General features: G+C 51.0%; 1 protein-coding gene and 1 long non-coding RNA gene across 20 annotated transcripts in view; one reads left to right on the top strand and one right to left on the bottom strand.

The window, feature by feature from the left end:
• LOC125616563 overlaps positions 1 to 4,229 on the top strand; it is a 12,332-nt gene extending 8,103 nt beyond the window's left edge. Inside the window, exon 2 of one of the 2 annotated variants that reach the window (XR_007347271.1) lies at positions 3,962 to 4,229. This is a non-coding gene — a long non-coding RNA (uncharacterized LOC125616563). Of the gene's footprint in view, positions 1 to 3,730 lie in introns of both variants that reach the window. The other variant, XR_007347272.1, reaches the window with a different exon arrangement.
• Positions 756 to 13,920, bottom strand: Zfp41 (ZFP41 zinc finger protein). 18 transcript variants are annotated; one of them, XM_048802272.1, is made up of 6 exons: positions 13,710 to 13,914; positions 12,001 to 12,077; positions 9,163 to 10,674; positions 6,494 to 6,615; positions 2,221 to 2,444; positions 756 to 1,606 (listed from the first exon to the last, which is right to left on the bottom strand). In XM_048802272.1, the coding sequence occupies exon 3, from the start codon at positions 10,564 to 10,566 to the stop codon at positions 9,970 to 9,972; it is 597 nt and encodes a 198-aa protein (XP_048658229.1). In that variant the 5' UTR covers positions 10,567 to 10,674; positions 12,001 to 12,077; positions 13,710 to 13,914; the 3' UTR covers positions 756 to 1,606; positions 2,221 to 2,444; positions 6,494 to 6,615; positions 9,163 to 9,969. The 18 variants fall into 18 exon arrangements, with proteins under 18 accessions (XP_048658229.1, XP_048658230.1, XP_048658224.1 ...); XM_048802273.1 differs by having other exon boundaries at positions 2,294 to 2,444; XM_048802267.1 differs by lacking the exon at positions 2,221 to 2,444 and having other exon boundaries at positions 9,163 to 10,688; positions 13,833 to 13,920.

Here is a 13,920-nt window from a genome sequence, read left to right as displayed (position 1 = left end):
CTGGTACATAGGCCTATCCACAAGTATGGCTATATGCTGGACCGGTAGTCAGTGACGGGTATGATCCAATTGCAGTGGTATCAACCTAAGACAGGAGGCTGAAGCCTAAAAGTCAGTTTTCAGATGACGGGTAAGAACCATATGTTGAATTGGACAAACCTAACAGGCAGGGTCCCTAGCCAGATTGCTTGTTACTTAAACAGAAGGGGGGAGATGCTAAGAGCCAAGTATATGATGCATGGCATTTTTGGTCGAAAGGTGACGCCAGCTAGCCATTGAGATGATATGATTATGTTAAGATTTGCATTCATATGGATATTGGACTCCTGCTGTTCACCTAGGCCGGCTACGGGACTCCTGGAGAGTTCCCATTGGTTGGGGAAGTACAGTAGGAGGGAGTTCCGGGGGAGGAGCTCTCTCTGCGGTCCGGGAGGAGGCCGCGTGGGTGGAAAAAATCTTCCTGGGCGGTACCGGACATTGGCGGCAGTTTCAAAAAATAAACTTTGTTCCTGCTTGAGTGGCTCGTGATTTTGTGCCCAGCCAGACTGCGGCAGAGGAGGACACCAGGAGGAGGCAGGGGCCAAGTTCCAGGTATGAGGCTCTGGAAAACACAGGCCCAGAGCCATCTGCTGTCTGCAGACAGCGGCAGTGTGTGGGCCCAGCTCCTCACCTGGAGCCTACCCCATGCTCCCGAGCACCTGGCTCTCCCCACACCCGCAGTCCTGCCTTCCTCCACAGTGTCTTGGTGTCTGAGCTCACTGGCACAGGAAGGAAATGAGTTTATCTTGTGCCCAAACTGGGACAGATCTGAGATACAGGGAATGGTGCCCAGGTATAACTGGGAGTCAGAAAATGCAGGCAGACAGGCCAAGGCCATGCTGCTGGCCAGCCTGCCCACCTGTGTGCCAGAGAAGGCTTCAGGGAGAGAAAAGCAGCTACCAGAACACCGGGTCTGGATTCGTGATGTTGGGTCCCTGGCAGAGCCTCTCTGTGGGCAAGGCCTAGCTGCAACCTGCAGGCCATGCTTCCCCACAGGGCCTGGCATGGGTGCTGCCTGGGAAACACCAGGTCAAGGACCCAGTGGGCAGTGTCTGCTGGACGTGATGGTTATAGTGGCACTGCCTAGGTGGGCTCCTCCAGCTCCTGGCTTTTGTCGATCGTTTTCCTGTGAGGGAGCCCTGTCACATGGCTCAAGAACTGTCCCGTTTCTCTCAGGACTTTTCTCAGGTGTCCAGAGGGTTCTGAGCATGGAGTTGGTATGAAGAGCGCCCCCGCAATGGCTGGCAGCTGACAGCGAGCAAGGACTGTCCCTGGTGGGCAGCTGCCTGATGTGGCTGAGCGGTGTGCAGTATGGGCACCAAGAGCCCTGCGGAGCGGTTGTGTCGACAGGGCCTCTCTGCTCGTCCCTACCCGCCGCCTGGCTTTCTTCCTACATGTCCCCAGAGGCCCTCTCTATTGTACAAGCCTCAGCCTGGATGGCCAGAGGAGCTGCATATGGACACTGGTTCTCTCTACTCCCCTCTGAATGCAGGAACACGGGGTCTTGCCTGTTGGTTCCAGGGTCCTTTCCTCAGGACACCTTGCTGGGACGGTCCTCTCCAGCGGCCTGGAAAGGATGAGAAATAACAGGAGTGAAGGGAAGAGGTGGAGTTCCTGCCTTGTCCCTTGGCTGGGAGAAAGCCGACTGAGCGAGCAGGGGTGCTGCCAAGGGGGAGTAGGGGTGCTAGGAGCTGGTGGAGGGGCTCAGAGAAGGCGAAGGGGGATGGGCAGCATGGGTCCAGACCGGGTGGCACTCTCATGCAGGAAGCGCCTGCTGCTTTGAAGACTTGGGGCTGGGAGTGGAATGACTTGACAGCCACCCCCGCCCATTCTCAGCACCTCTAGCGCTCCTGTGCTTTGCCACTCACAGCCCCACAGCACACTCTCGGCTTCTGGATTAATTCCTCTGCCCAGGATCATGTCCCAGTGCACCCTGCAGCTGCCTTGTTCCTGTGGACGCCCCTGAGCCCATGGAAACACTTGCACGGCAGCACTAGTGACACATGGGGACTTCCAGGTTGTGACACAGCACACCATGACCACCACTGCATGCTACAACCATCTCCTTGGGCAGATGTACAAAGTTTCTCTGAGGCAATAAATAAGTGAAGTCTCTGGGTTAATGGGGTGCAGACCTTCAACTGGCAGGGAAACATCAGACTGTTCCCCAAAGTTGCTGACCTTGGGACACTCCAACAGTACAGAAGACAGTTCCTTGGCTTATCTTGTTTCCTGAGTGGATGAGGAGACTCACACATTTTATTGAATCTGTTATCTCCCTGCCGTCCCATCTTGTATTCCTTATTGAGATCAAGATCTTTTCATAGACTTATGAGCTGTTCACGTTTTTTTTTCTGTGAAATGCCTGTCTTCTGTCTGCTTTCTAATTGCTACTTGTCTTTTTCCTAAAAAAAAAAAAAAAAAAAAAAAAAATGAGTTCAGGATATGAGAATATAGAGGAATTGGTAGATTCTGGGATGGGAATTTGACCTAGAGTGACTACAAAAGAGTGGAAAGAGCATCCAGACATTAAGGCCCAGTTACGACTTAAAGCAGTACCATCATTTGACAGCACCTGGCAGCTCTGCTTGTGAGTCTTGGTCTGTCTGCTATTCATGGCCCTACCAATTGCTATGTAATAAGCAGAAGACTCAGTAACTCAGAGTCCTTCATGAGCCATAGCCAGCTGTTGTGTTGGCCTGGCTATGATCTGAGTCAGTCTACATATGAATGCCTTTGAATACAACATAATTTTCAATAGCCTAGGCCACTTAAAACACTCCAAAGATGGTACCTGGACACTTAGAAGAGTTGTGCTGGCTAGAGAGGAAGGTAACACTTTCTCATCCTATTTATGTTTTGGTTGACTGATGAACCAGACTGTCATCTCCATCTGAGTTGGGGACTATTAGAAGCATCTCTTATACATTTACAAAATAGTAAATTGTATTTATTTAGCATAGGAATGATTATTCAGTGCCTAGCAAAATTGGACATGGAAGTGCTTAGAAATTAAGCCTGGAAATTTATAAACAATATGTGTCTGGCACTTGGCTATATGTTAACGGGTTATATATGCTAATCTCTTGCAAGATCTTTTCTATAATTTTTTTTAGTTGTTGATGGACCTTTATTTTATTTATTTATATGTGCTGCTGAGAATTGAACTCAGTGCCTCACGNAAAAAAAAAAAAAAAAAAAAAAAAAGTGCCCCCTGGTTGGGAAGGTGTCACCTGCTGCAGCAGCAGTCAGGGTGAGTACCTGGTGTCAGCCAGAGGCTTCAGTTGGGTCCCGACACAACAGGTGCTTGCTTCTTGCTAACCTCGAAGGTCTGGGGACGCTCTGGGTCTAGGCCCTGCCTTTGCTGTGAGGCCCCCCCGAGTCCCCACGCCTGATCGCTGCCAAGCTGAGAAGCTCTGGCTGTGGCAGGGCAGGTTCCCCAGGACCCCACCTGGCCCTTCTTCAGCCGTCTTGCACACACACTTCTGAATCACTTGGGCTCTGCATACAACCTAGCTGGAAACGTAATTAGATTGGCATTCTAAATTAATTTGAGGGAGAGATAATGTCTTTATAATTTTAGGACTGTCAGTGTTGTGATACAGCTTCCTAATTTATTTCGATTATTTACTTAAAGGACATGTAAAATTTCTACGTAAGTCTCACACTTTTGTTTTTACATCTTTCCTAGGTTGCTGTAAATGATGCTGCTATCAACATTATACAGTGATGTCCATTTACACCTCTGCTTTCTATTCTCTTTGGTCTTAATTTCAACTAACTTTTATAACATTGATCTTCTACATGACCTTACTAAAGTCTTAATAAATCCAGTAGTTCTGTGATGATTTTCAGATTTCTGTGTACACAGTGACATTACCTGTCAATCATGATGATCAGAGTTTCTTTCTTTCTTTTGCAGTTCTGGGGATAGAAGCTGGGCTTCACAAATGCTAGGCAAGCACTCTGCCATTGAGCTACTTTGCCAGTCCCACTACATCAACCTTGAACCAAATCTGCCTTCCTGAAGTAAACCTGATTTGGTCATGCTACATTGTACGTTCCACTGAACTTTGCTTGCTAGGGTTTTGTTTAGGATTTCTATGTCTATGTATGTGACACAGAAACAGAGCTGTAACTTGGATTTCAAAGTTATACCTGTCCCATAAAATAAAGGGATGTTTCTTCCAGCTCCTGTCTGTCTCCCACTCAACTACATATTTTCAGGCAGGGTCTTACTAAGGCTGGACTTGAACTCACAATCCTTCTGCCTCACCCTCCCAAGTTGCTGGAATTACATGTGTGTACCCCACTATTTCCTGTTTTTCCATCGCGTATAACTGGAGTTGGGGTTTCCTGAATTTGGGTTCTTTTGGGAAGAATGTAAGCCACTGACCATCTCCTTGGGTGTGACGGGACTCTGCAGGGGACTCCTCCACAAGTGGCTTGGTACACTGTCTTCGGAGCCTGGCTGCTTCTCTGGGCTCCTGCCTGTGTGCGGTCTATGTGGTGGTTCTCATCTTTGTGTTCTCAAATCTGAACTTGTCTCCCCTCTCACTACTTGTTTTAGTAGCTTTTTCACTGCTGTGACCCAAAGACCCCACAAGAATGATTTTGGGGACTAGGGCTGTGGCTCAGTGGTAGAGCGCTTGCCTGGCACGTGTGAGGCACTGGGTTCAATTCTCAGCACCACCCATAAATAAATGAATAAAATAAAGGTCATCAATGTCTAAAAAAAATTTTACATTAAATAAATAAATAAAAAATAAAGGTGTTGTGTCCATCCACAACTAAAAATATAATAATTTTGGAGGAATAAGTTTATTTTGGGGCTCAGGGTTTGAAAGGTCTCAGTCTGTAGGTGGCTGACTCCATTCCATGGGGCCTGAGATAAGCATGACAGCAGGAGTGTGGCTGAGGGACGCAGCTGGGAAGAGGGCAGCAGGGAGCAGAGGCTCTGCTCCACAATCCTGAGACAGCTCCAGGACCCCGCCACGCCCCACCTGCCAGTGACTCTCCATCATGGATCACTGCTGATTAGGTCACAGCCACTTCACCTTGAGGCCTACTGGCGCTGACACACATGAGCTCTGTCAACTCATATCCAAACCACGACACGACGAATGGTTCACCTGTCCTCTCCCTCAGCCACACTGACCCTAATCGCGCTCTCACAGCCTTTCCTTCAGTCCCTTAGCCTCTCTGGCTTCATTCTCCCTTTCTGATTTTGGCTCACTGGTCCTGGCTCTTCTCCTGCCAGCACCCTGTGGCCTCTGGGGCCTCTGGGGCCTCCGCTGTCCCAGTGGCTCTCAGGGACACTGAGCTCCAGGAGCCCTGTCACTTCCACTGTTTTGGCTTCGACTTGGGCGATTAGGGATTTCTTTTCCTGGACGGTGAGTTTCATTTAAACAACAAAACATCAGAGTCAACCTGCATCACCTGGTCTTGGTGCTTGGTGTTGTCCTGGTTGCCTCAGAAAAAAGGAAATGAGCTCACCTGTCTGTCTGTGCCAGAAAGATGGTAAAAGAGGACGCTGACTGATTTGGGGTTGGGTGGGTGATTTTTCTCATAACCATGAACCATAATTGAAAAAAAAAAATCTGCTGGGCGAGTTGGTGCAGGGCCTGTAATCCCAGAGGCTCGGGAGGCTGAGGCAGGAGGATCACGAGTTCTAAGCCAGCCTCAGCAAAAGTGAAACGCTAAGTCACTCGGTGAGACCCTGCCTCTAAATAAAACACAAAATAGGGCTGGGGATGTGGCTCAGTGGCCAAGTGCCCCAAGTTCAATCCCTGGCATCCCCCCCCAATAAATAAATAAAAATCCAACTGTATTAAAAAACAAAAACAAAAAAACACCTTGCCATGTGCTCTTCTCCATGGTGATCTTTAAAAATTCTGCTCTCATCTTTTCTTGGGAGAAACATGCAGGGCACCCCTCCACACATGTGAATGAGCACTTAAGAACACAAATGTGTGAGAAGACTAGTCTTTTTTTCTTTCTTTGGTGGTACCAGGGATTGAACCTAGGGGTGCTTTACCACTGAACTACATCCCAAACCCTTATTTAAATTTTTGAGATAGGGGCTAGCCTTAATCTTGTGATCCTCCTGCCTCAACCTCCTGAGTAGCTGGTCTCACAGATGTGTGCCACTGCGCCTTGCTGAGAGTTAGCATTTGTTAACCTTCAGTATGAACCAGCCCTGTACTTAGACCTTCATGCATCAAATCACTGATTTCTGGAGACCCTCTGGGGTTGAGCACCATCAGCACCCCATTTCACACTGGAGAATGAGGCGCAAGGTGCTTGAGTGACACATTCCAGGTCCCACACTGTAGTCTAGGGCCAAACCAGTGCCTGTATGCTCTCTAGCACCTCCTTCTTTCACAGAGACCACGGACACTAGGTTACAATACACCTCTTCTCTCTCAGTGAGCCAGCAAAAGTAAGAACATACCTGTCAGCTGCTGGTGGCCAGGGCAGCCCTCTGTCCACACTGCTGCAGTGTCTTCAAGGCCCGGACCAGGGGCAGGTGCTCAGCAACATGGAACTCTGCACCTGGGACACCACCTACAGGTCCTAAGTGGAAAAAAGCACTTACTATGCCATCACTGTTCTTTTGTTAGTTTTTATTTTTTTTCTCATGGCATTATTTATAACAATTTAAGCCCAAATCTGTGTGACCAGGCTAGGAGATGATTAAGTCAGCTTTGATTTTCTCAGTCAACAGATCATTAGGCACTCATTAAAAGTGATGTTTCCCAATAACAGCACGGAGAAATTATTGCAAACAAAACACAAAGCAGCTGGGCATGGTGGCACATGTGTAAAATCCCACTATTACTTGGGAGGCCGAGGCAGGAGGATCACAAGTTCAAGTCCAGCCTGGGCAACTTAGCGAGATCCTATCTCAAAATAAAATAAAAAGGGCTAGGGATGTAGCTCAGTGGTAGAGCAGCCCAGGGTTCAATCCCCAGTACCAAAAGGAGGAAAAAAATAAATAAATAAACCAATGGGGGCACGTGAATACCCAGACTGCTGTGATGTCTAGGTCACCCTCCTCCTGGCACACCAAGCATCAGAGGACACAGACTGAGCTGTTCTTGGCCACTCTCTGGCTCCCATGCATGTCCTCTACCCAAGTCTCCCAACTTCCTGGCCAACATCTAGTTCTGAAGGACTTTAAGACCTATGGAAAGTTTGCAAAGAAAAAGTCTGCCAGCTTTGAGGGTTCAGTGCCCTAACCCTGTACCACAATGGGAAAGTGACAGCTACTGCCTGGTCCATGGGCTCTGGCCCGCACCCAGTCTGGCTCGTTCGCTCTACACCGTCTCTGACTGGGCTGCACCACCTGATAACTGTGTGCTGCAGAGCCAGGAATGGTTGCTCTCTGGCCTTTCACAGAAGACATGTGCCAACCTCCGACCTCGTCACTCAGAATCAACACTGGCCAATTTGCTCTGCAGCTCAATATGAACACACATGTTGTTGGCACTGGTTTTAGTTCAACATCTGAATATAAGCTGCAGACACCATGATACTGAACTCTGAAAACCTCTCACCTTTAGGAACTGAGACGTGGGCTAGGAGGCAAACACTGTTTGACAACCTAGTGCCTTCAAACATCCCAGCAACGTGGGCAACTCTTCCAACTGAGGACCACATGCTACAGAAGGGTGAGCACACAAGTGTCCTACACCAACTCTGACACCTGCTTTTGTATACTTCCACTTCATCAGATCTGCACTTCTGAGACTATGGGCTTCCTCTTGGGACTGAGGTGACCCAGCCTGGGCAGGACAGCCCCTAGGAACAACTCAGAAGGAGGTCCCAGCATGGGAGGCTCTTCACCTGAAATCCTCTGTCCCGTGGGGGTAGTACCAGCCAATGTCCCCTGCACCACTAGGAGCTAGCTGTGCAGGTGGGCCATGGCTGCCCTGCACTCCAGGCCAGGAGCAGTGAATTGGGTGAAGCCCCAGAGAGCCTGGCCTCAGAATATTCCAGGAGTCTGTGAGGTGCTGTCTTGTAGACCAAAAAATGGACATGGGAAAGTGACAGGCTGGGCTCCAGGACCTGCCATTATAGATTAACTGGGCCATAAGCTAAACTCCTATGTCAGGCCTTCACTTGTTTTTGGAATTTAGGTGAATTATTGTTCTTTGGTGGTACTAGGGATTGACACAGGGGTGCTCCACAACTGAGCTGCATTCCAGCCCTTTCAACTTCGAGACAGGTCTCACTAGGTTGCCCAGGCTGGCCTCAACTTGTGATCTTCCCTCTTCAGGCTCCTGAGTAGCTGGGATTCTAGGCACATGCCCCTGTGCCCCACTGATTTAGGTTATTTTTTTCCTAATGTCTAGGCTAGTGTGTGTGTAAAGCAGAGGGAGTCTGGTGCTAGGAACTCAGTGTGAACCTTCAGAAAACTGGCTCGAGAGCTGGGGAATCACACCGCCTCTGCATGGGGCAGCTGCTGGCCATACTGCAGCCCCCAGCATCAATCACAGTGGGCTCCTTGACTGGGCAGCCAGCATGCACTGCCAGGAAGCAGTAGGCTTTGTGTACACTGTGCAGTGTCCTCAAGTAGAACCGAGCACAGGGACTGGAAGTGTGTTCAGAGTGGCAGGCCACTCTGCAAGAGGGGCGATGCCTGTGATACTAATGCGGCCAATCTGGCTGGGAGGCTGCCTCAGGGGACACCTGGTCATGCAGTGGCACTGAGCGTCACAGCTCCTAGGGGATTCAGAGAGTAAAAGCTGTTCACCTGGCAAAATATTTGCACTGGGAATAGGACCACTCTCAATCATTTGGGGTGGTGTCCCTTGCTTTCTGTGACTGCTTGAATGACACACTATCTTCAGCTCTGGCTGGGAAGCTTTTTTTCAGGGTCGAGTCTCCACAACACTCTATTAGGCCATTATCAGTCTTTACTCCCAGTTGAAAACGTGGGTGCCAGCATTCTCCCAGTAAAAAGCTGTCCTGCTTCCTGGCTGGCACTGCTCTGCTGCCCTCCTACAAGCCAGTCCCCAAGAGCACAGAGTCCCATCCAAATCACTCTTGGGATACAAAGGGCCAGCACAGCCACGCGGACTTGACAGACTTGGGGAGAGGCAGGGAACTGGAACTAACCTGAGTGGAGGTCACCAAGGGGGCAGGGCCACCACCATGTCTGAAGGTCAAGTGGATGGAAGCTGCAGGTAGCACCCTGGGGGCCTAGCACACGGCCAGGGCAGGAATCTCCCAAGGCGGCAGCACTCAGGAGCCGAGGAGCCCATGTCTGACGGGTCGGTCTGGGTAAGTCAGGTTGTCCATCTGGGGTGGCGGCTGGGTGGGAGAGCACAGGTACGGCTCAGTTCCAGGGACGGGGCTGAACTTGGGGCCTGGTACCCTAGTAAAGAAGCCAGAGCTGGTCACAGACCACTGCTATCCAGCTTGGGGTCCCAGGTGCCTGCTCAGTTCCTGGGACGAAACTCAGGGATCCAAGGGGCTGAGCATCCACAGATGGAGTCTTCAAGGTGTTAGTAACAGGACCAGAGTGGAGTGGACACTATAGGCAGGGCCACTCAGGAGCCATCAGCCTTCACCAACTACGAATGCCACTCCTACTGGGGACTGAACCCAGGGGTGTCCTCAGGTGTCCCATGGATGGCAGGTGACAGGCTGGTTTGTTCTGTGTTGAGCACTGAGCAGCATAGAGCAGCATGGAAAATGGCTGTGGCTGCAAGGAGCCTCGAGCAGCTTCCGTGCCACCACTGTAGCTTGATGCAGAAAGGCCTCTTGCCAACTCACACTGATGGGTGGATTCTTCTGGTGACGACAGGGATGGTAGCCAGAGGCACGCACAGCACACAGCACAGGGCCCAGGCCTCACCGGATGCTGCATGAGGGAGCCCTGGTGCCCCAGCAGGAACTCTGTGACCTGAAGGCCACCCCCACTCAATGCTTCTTCCGTGGGTGGCGTTTCCGGTGCCGGATAAGACAGGAGCTGTAGGCAAAGGCTTTCCCACACTCTTGGCATTCATATGGCTTCTCTCCGGTGTGGGTTTTCTGGTGTTTCAGGAGGTTGGAGCCACAGTTGAAGGCTTTCCCACACTCCCCACACTTAAACGGCTTCTCCCCAGTGTGGATCCTCTGATGTTTGGTGACGTCAGAGCTGTGCCGGAACGTTTTCCCACACTGATCACACTTAAAGGGCTTCTCCCCAGTGTGAACTCTCTGATGGCGAATGTGATCCGTCTTGTGCTTAAAGATTCGTCCGCACTCACTGCATTCATAGGGTTTCCTTCTCTGAAAAGGAATGAACACAGGGACACCCTCAAAGTCATCTTTAAACGAAGCGTCGAAGGCATCAAAGAGCTGTGCCTCGTCTTCAGGGCTCAGACTTGGCTCCTTGTGGTGCTCTCTGGGTGCTGCGGGTCTCTTGCCGGGTCTCTTGCCACCAGATGCTTTCTCTCCTTTCAGAGTGGCCTTCTGCACATCTGCCTCTGCCTCTGGGGCCTGGGTTCTCCTTTTCCTGCCTGCAGGCTTCTCCATGCTGATCCTGGGAGAAGGCACCCTGGAAGCTGAGGGCTCCCAGCTCCTCCTCCTGACACCACGCCCCTCGAGCTCTGTGCGGGGAAGACAGCACCACCGGCTCTGTGGCTGAAAGGGCAAGACTGAACAGCAGATCAAGGTGCTTTTGGTGCTACGAGCTCCCACCTCATCTCACCCGTCCCCGGCTTCCTCCTCTTGCTGGGGCAGGGATTTCAAGTGTCCAGCAGGGTTCTGTGTGCACTAGGAATGAATGGCCACCACGTGGCTTTCTTTTCTCCACTTCCCTAACTGTCCCTTTCACACTGGGATCAGTGGGCATGCTCTGGAATAGGGGCTTCTGAGGGGTGCCTCCATCACCCACATCTTAGTGCTGAGCTGGGTGAAACGTGGGTTACCCCCTTGGCCCACAGCAGCCAGCAAATCCCACACCTATCCCCGCTCAAATCCCCAAAGGCTTCCACTTGTACTACCAAGGCTTCCGCTCCCCGGCCCTCACGTCTCCCTCCTCTTACCAGCTGGCTCTAGTGTCCCAAGCACCCACCATCCTTCCTGCCCCTGGAGGTCTGCACAAGGAGGGCCCTTCGCCTTCAGTGGCTCCTTCTCAAGAGTCCCACACACCTTTTCCCTCAAATCACTCTCGTCTTTAACCAAATGTATAATGTTTCTAGTTTATAGTTTCTTCCAGGGCTTTGGAAAAGCTCCTGGACATGGAAGTACGTCGTTAACTGTGCTCAAAGTCTAAAAAATTGAACGATATCACTTCCGGAGCACACTGTCTGATCTCTGCTGCCGTCCACTGGGCCTCTTAGGAGGGGTGGCAGCCGTGGTACTGCTCTGGTGACTCCCCCACCGCCGTCTTGCCTGAGCAACTGGCTGTTCTCATTCAGACTTGGGGCCAAAGCTGCAGCTAACTACCAAGTAGGCCTGTGCTTGCATGGTCCGGACACTGTCCTATAGAAATGTCAGCCTCTTGCAAGGACCGCTCGGGGAGAAGACCTGAATTCCCATCCACACGTCCGCGTGACAGAATCCCAACCTCAGCACCAGTTCACACGAGAGTTAGTCAACCAGAGCCAGAGGAGTAACAGGCAAGGTCCAGGTCTCTTAAGGGTCAGCTGCACCTTTTCATTTGTTAAGAATCCTGCTCTTGGGTTCAATCCCTTAAAAAAAAAAAAAATCCTGTTCCATTTCTTCTGTGTATTGTTTTGCCTCTAAGTACTAACTGATGGATTCCAGCACAACACCCTGAAAAACATCAGGCCCGTTCAGATGCTGGTAAAAGATAGCCCCATAAGATACGGGGAGCACCCTTCTGCTTGCAGCTCCAAGGAGGGTGGACTACCTGGCTCCTGGAACCACTCTCGCAGACAGTGTTCTTGGCAAAGTGTCAGAGTCCCAGGATGGTCACTCTCGCCCACTAGGACATTCTCTTACCTCAAAATGTGGTGCTCCATGTAACAATATTCCACCTATTTGTACGGGTCAACCAGGCTGGAGTCTGAAGCTGGGGTCTAGTGTGAACAGGAAACGGAAGGGAAACACACATCTAAGTGAAATATTTTAATATAAATCCTTTGAATTCTCTTTGCTAAGTCGGGAGGGGATGTTTGGCCTTCCCTCCATGAGGGGAAGTGGCCCCCAGTGACCAGAGTTCTACCTCACAAGGAGTTTGAGAGTGCAGTTTCCCAAATGAAACGTTTAGATGATTCAGCTACAGGCCAACACCCCTTTCTGTGGGCTCTGCCTGGAGACGACTTCTGGGAGAAGACGGTTCAGGTCTGGTGGGAGATGGAGCTGTAGGTGAAGCAGTCCTATGTGCTGGCGGAGGCTTTGGGAATGCGGCACCACTCTTCTAGGAAGAGCAGGGGTGCTCTCAGAGGCTCCGAGCCCTAGGGCACTTTGAGGCCAGGTACTAGTAGGAAGCGGGTGACCCAGGAACTGTTAGAACACACCGTGTGCCCCACAGGAGACTACTCTCTAGGACAAGTGTGAAGTCCTGAGCTCCACAGCAGTGTTCCCTTCTCAGGTGGCTCATCATGGTGTGCAAGCCTCCTTAGGAGGCAGGGGTTTTGAGGGTAGGGCTGTGTCTCTGTCCCCAGTCCCTGTCACTGACATGCTCAGAATACTTTTTATGATGGTGTCCTTGGCCCTCCAGGGGCAGGCATGAAGGCAGGGACTAGGTTTGCTCACTTCTCTACCTGTGTCCACACTGACTAGTGTGAACTGATAAATACAATCAATAAAAGTGTAAGTTATAGGTTATAGATTAGTTAAAAATATAGATGGTGGACACAAGATTTTTAGAATTGAGAAAAGACCATTATAAAGCAAGAACTGTCATAGGCCTAGGCCTCCATTTTACTACCTTCTATTAAAAAACTGTTACAAGACCTGTTTTCTCATAATATACTTTTTTCTGTATTTTATACCCCACAAAATGTACTCAACCCAGGACACGGTGGTCTTGGTGACCCAAGACTTTGAAGTAGATTCTTGCCCCCATTAACCACCTGCTCCGACTCAGAATATGGTTGTCTAACACCTGCTCAGACCCAAGATGCAGTTAACTGAGTTGCAAGCTGCTTCTTAGCTTCTCTAACTTGCTTGCTTGCTAACTGGAAAATTCCAGTCCTGCCTAGGGCTCGCAGGTAACTACTGTCTTAGCATCTATGATTGGCTTGCTTGTATGATGCTGAGAAAAGCCCCTGAGCTGTGTTTTTCATCCTTAAATTCCCAAGACACAGGCCAGGAAATTCTGTTCTCCCACAGAGCTTCAGTCTCTACGGGTGGGTGACAGTCCCTGGCCAGGTAAGTAAAGTTCTGGTGGATCTGAATTTTCTGAAGTGGCTCCCTATAACATGACATAAAATAACCATTAAAAACGGAATCTCTCACTTTACCGGCCTGTGGACACAAGCAGTTATCCACTCAGTCCACATCAGCCTTGCTGCTGCTCCCTGGCCTGCTGTGCAACTTCGGGGTGGCTCCTTTACCTCTCTGATGAGGCTTCTCCAAGCTCTGAGCACCCAGCAGCAGGAGGTCCTCCCTGGAAGCCTGTCCCCCCGGCCCTGCCTTGGGGAACCTGGAACCACGGAGACTGGCCCCTTCGCGGGCTGGAGAGCCCTGGATGGACGGGCTCCCACCTGGCCAGCCAGACCCGCTCAAGCCTGCCGCAGGCCTCCGCAGCTGGCCCTCCGACGCCAGCGCCCGAGCGCGAGCCCGGCCTTCCTGCTGCCCATTCCGCCGCGCGCGAATGCAGGAGATACCTGGTGGAGCCCAAGGGTGGCGAGCGCCTCCGCCCAAAGGAGCAGACGCCCCGCCGAGCCCGGCTGGGGGCGGGCGGCCAGAGAGCAC

This window comes from Marmota marmota, unplaced genomic scaffold, assembly GCF_001458135.2.
Source record: "Marmota marmota marmota unplaced genomic scaffold, marMar, whole genome shotgun sequence".
Taxonomy (NCBI): domain Eukaryota; kingdom Metazoa; phylum Chordata; class Mammalia; order Rodentia; family Sciuridae; genus Marmota; species Marmota marmota.
The sequence above is the reverse complement of the archived record's forward strand: the minus strand, read 5'-3'. Positions and strand labels throughout refer to the sequence as shown.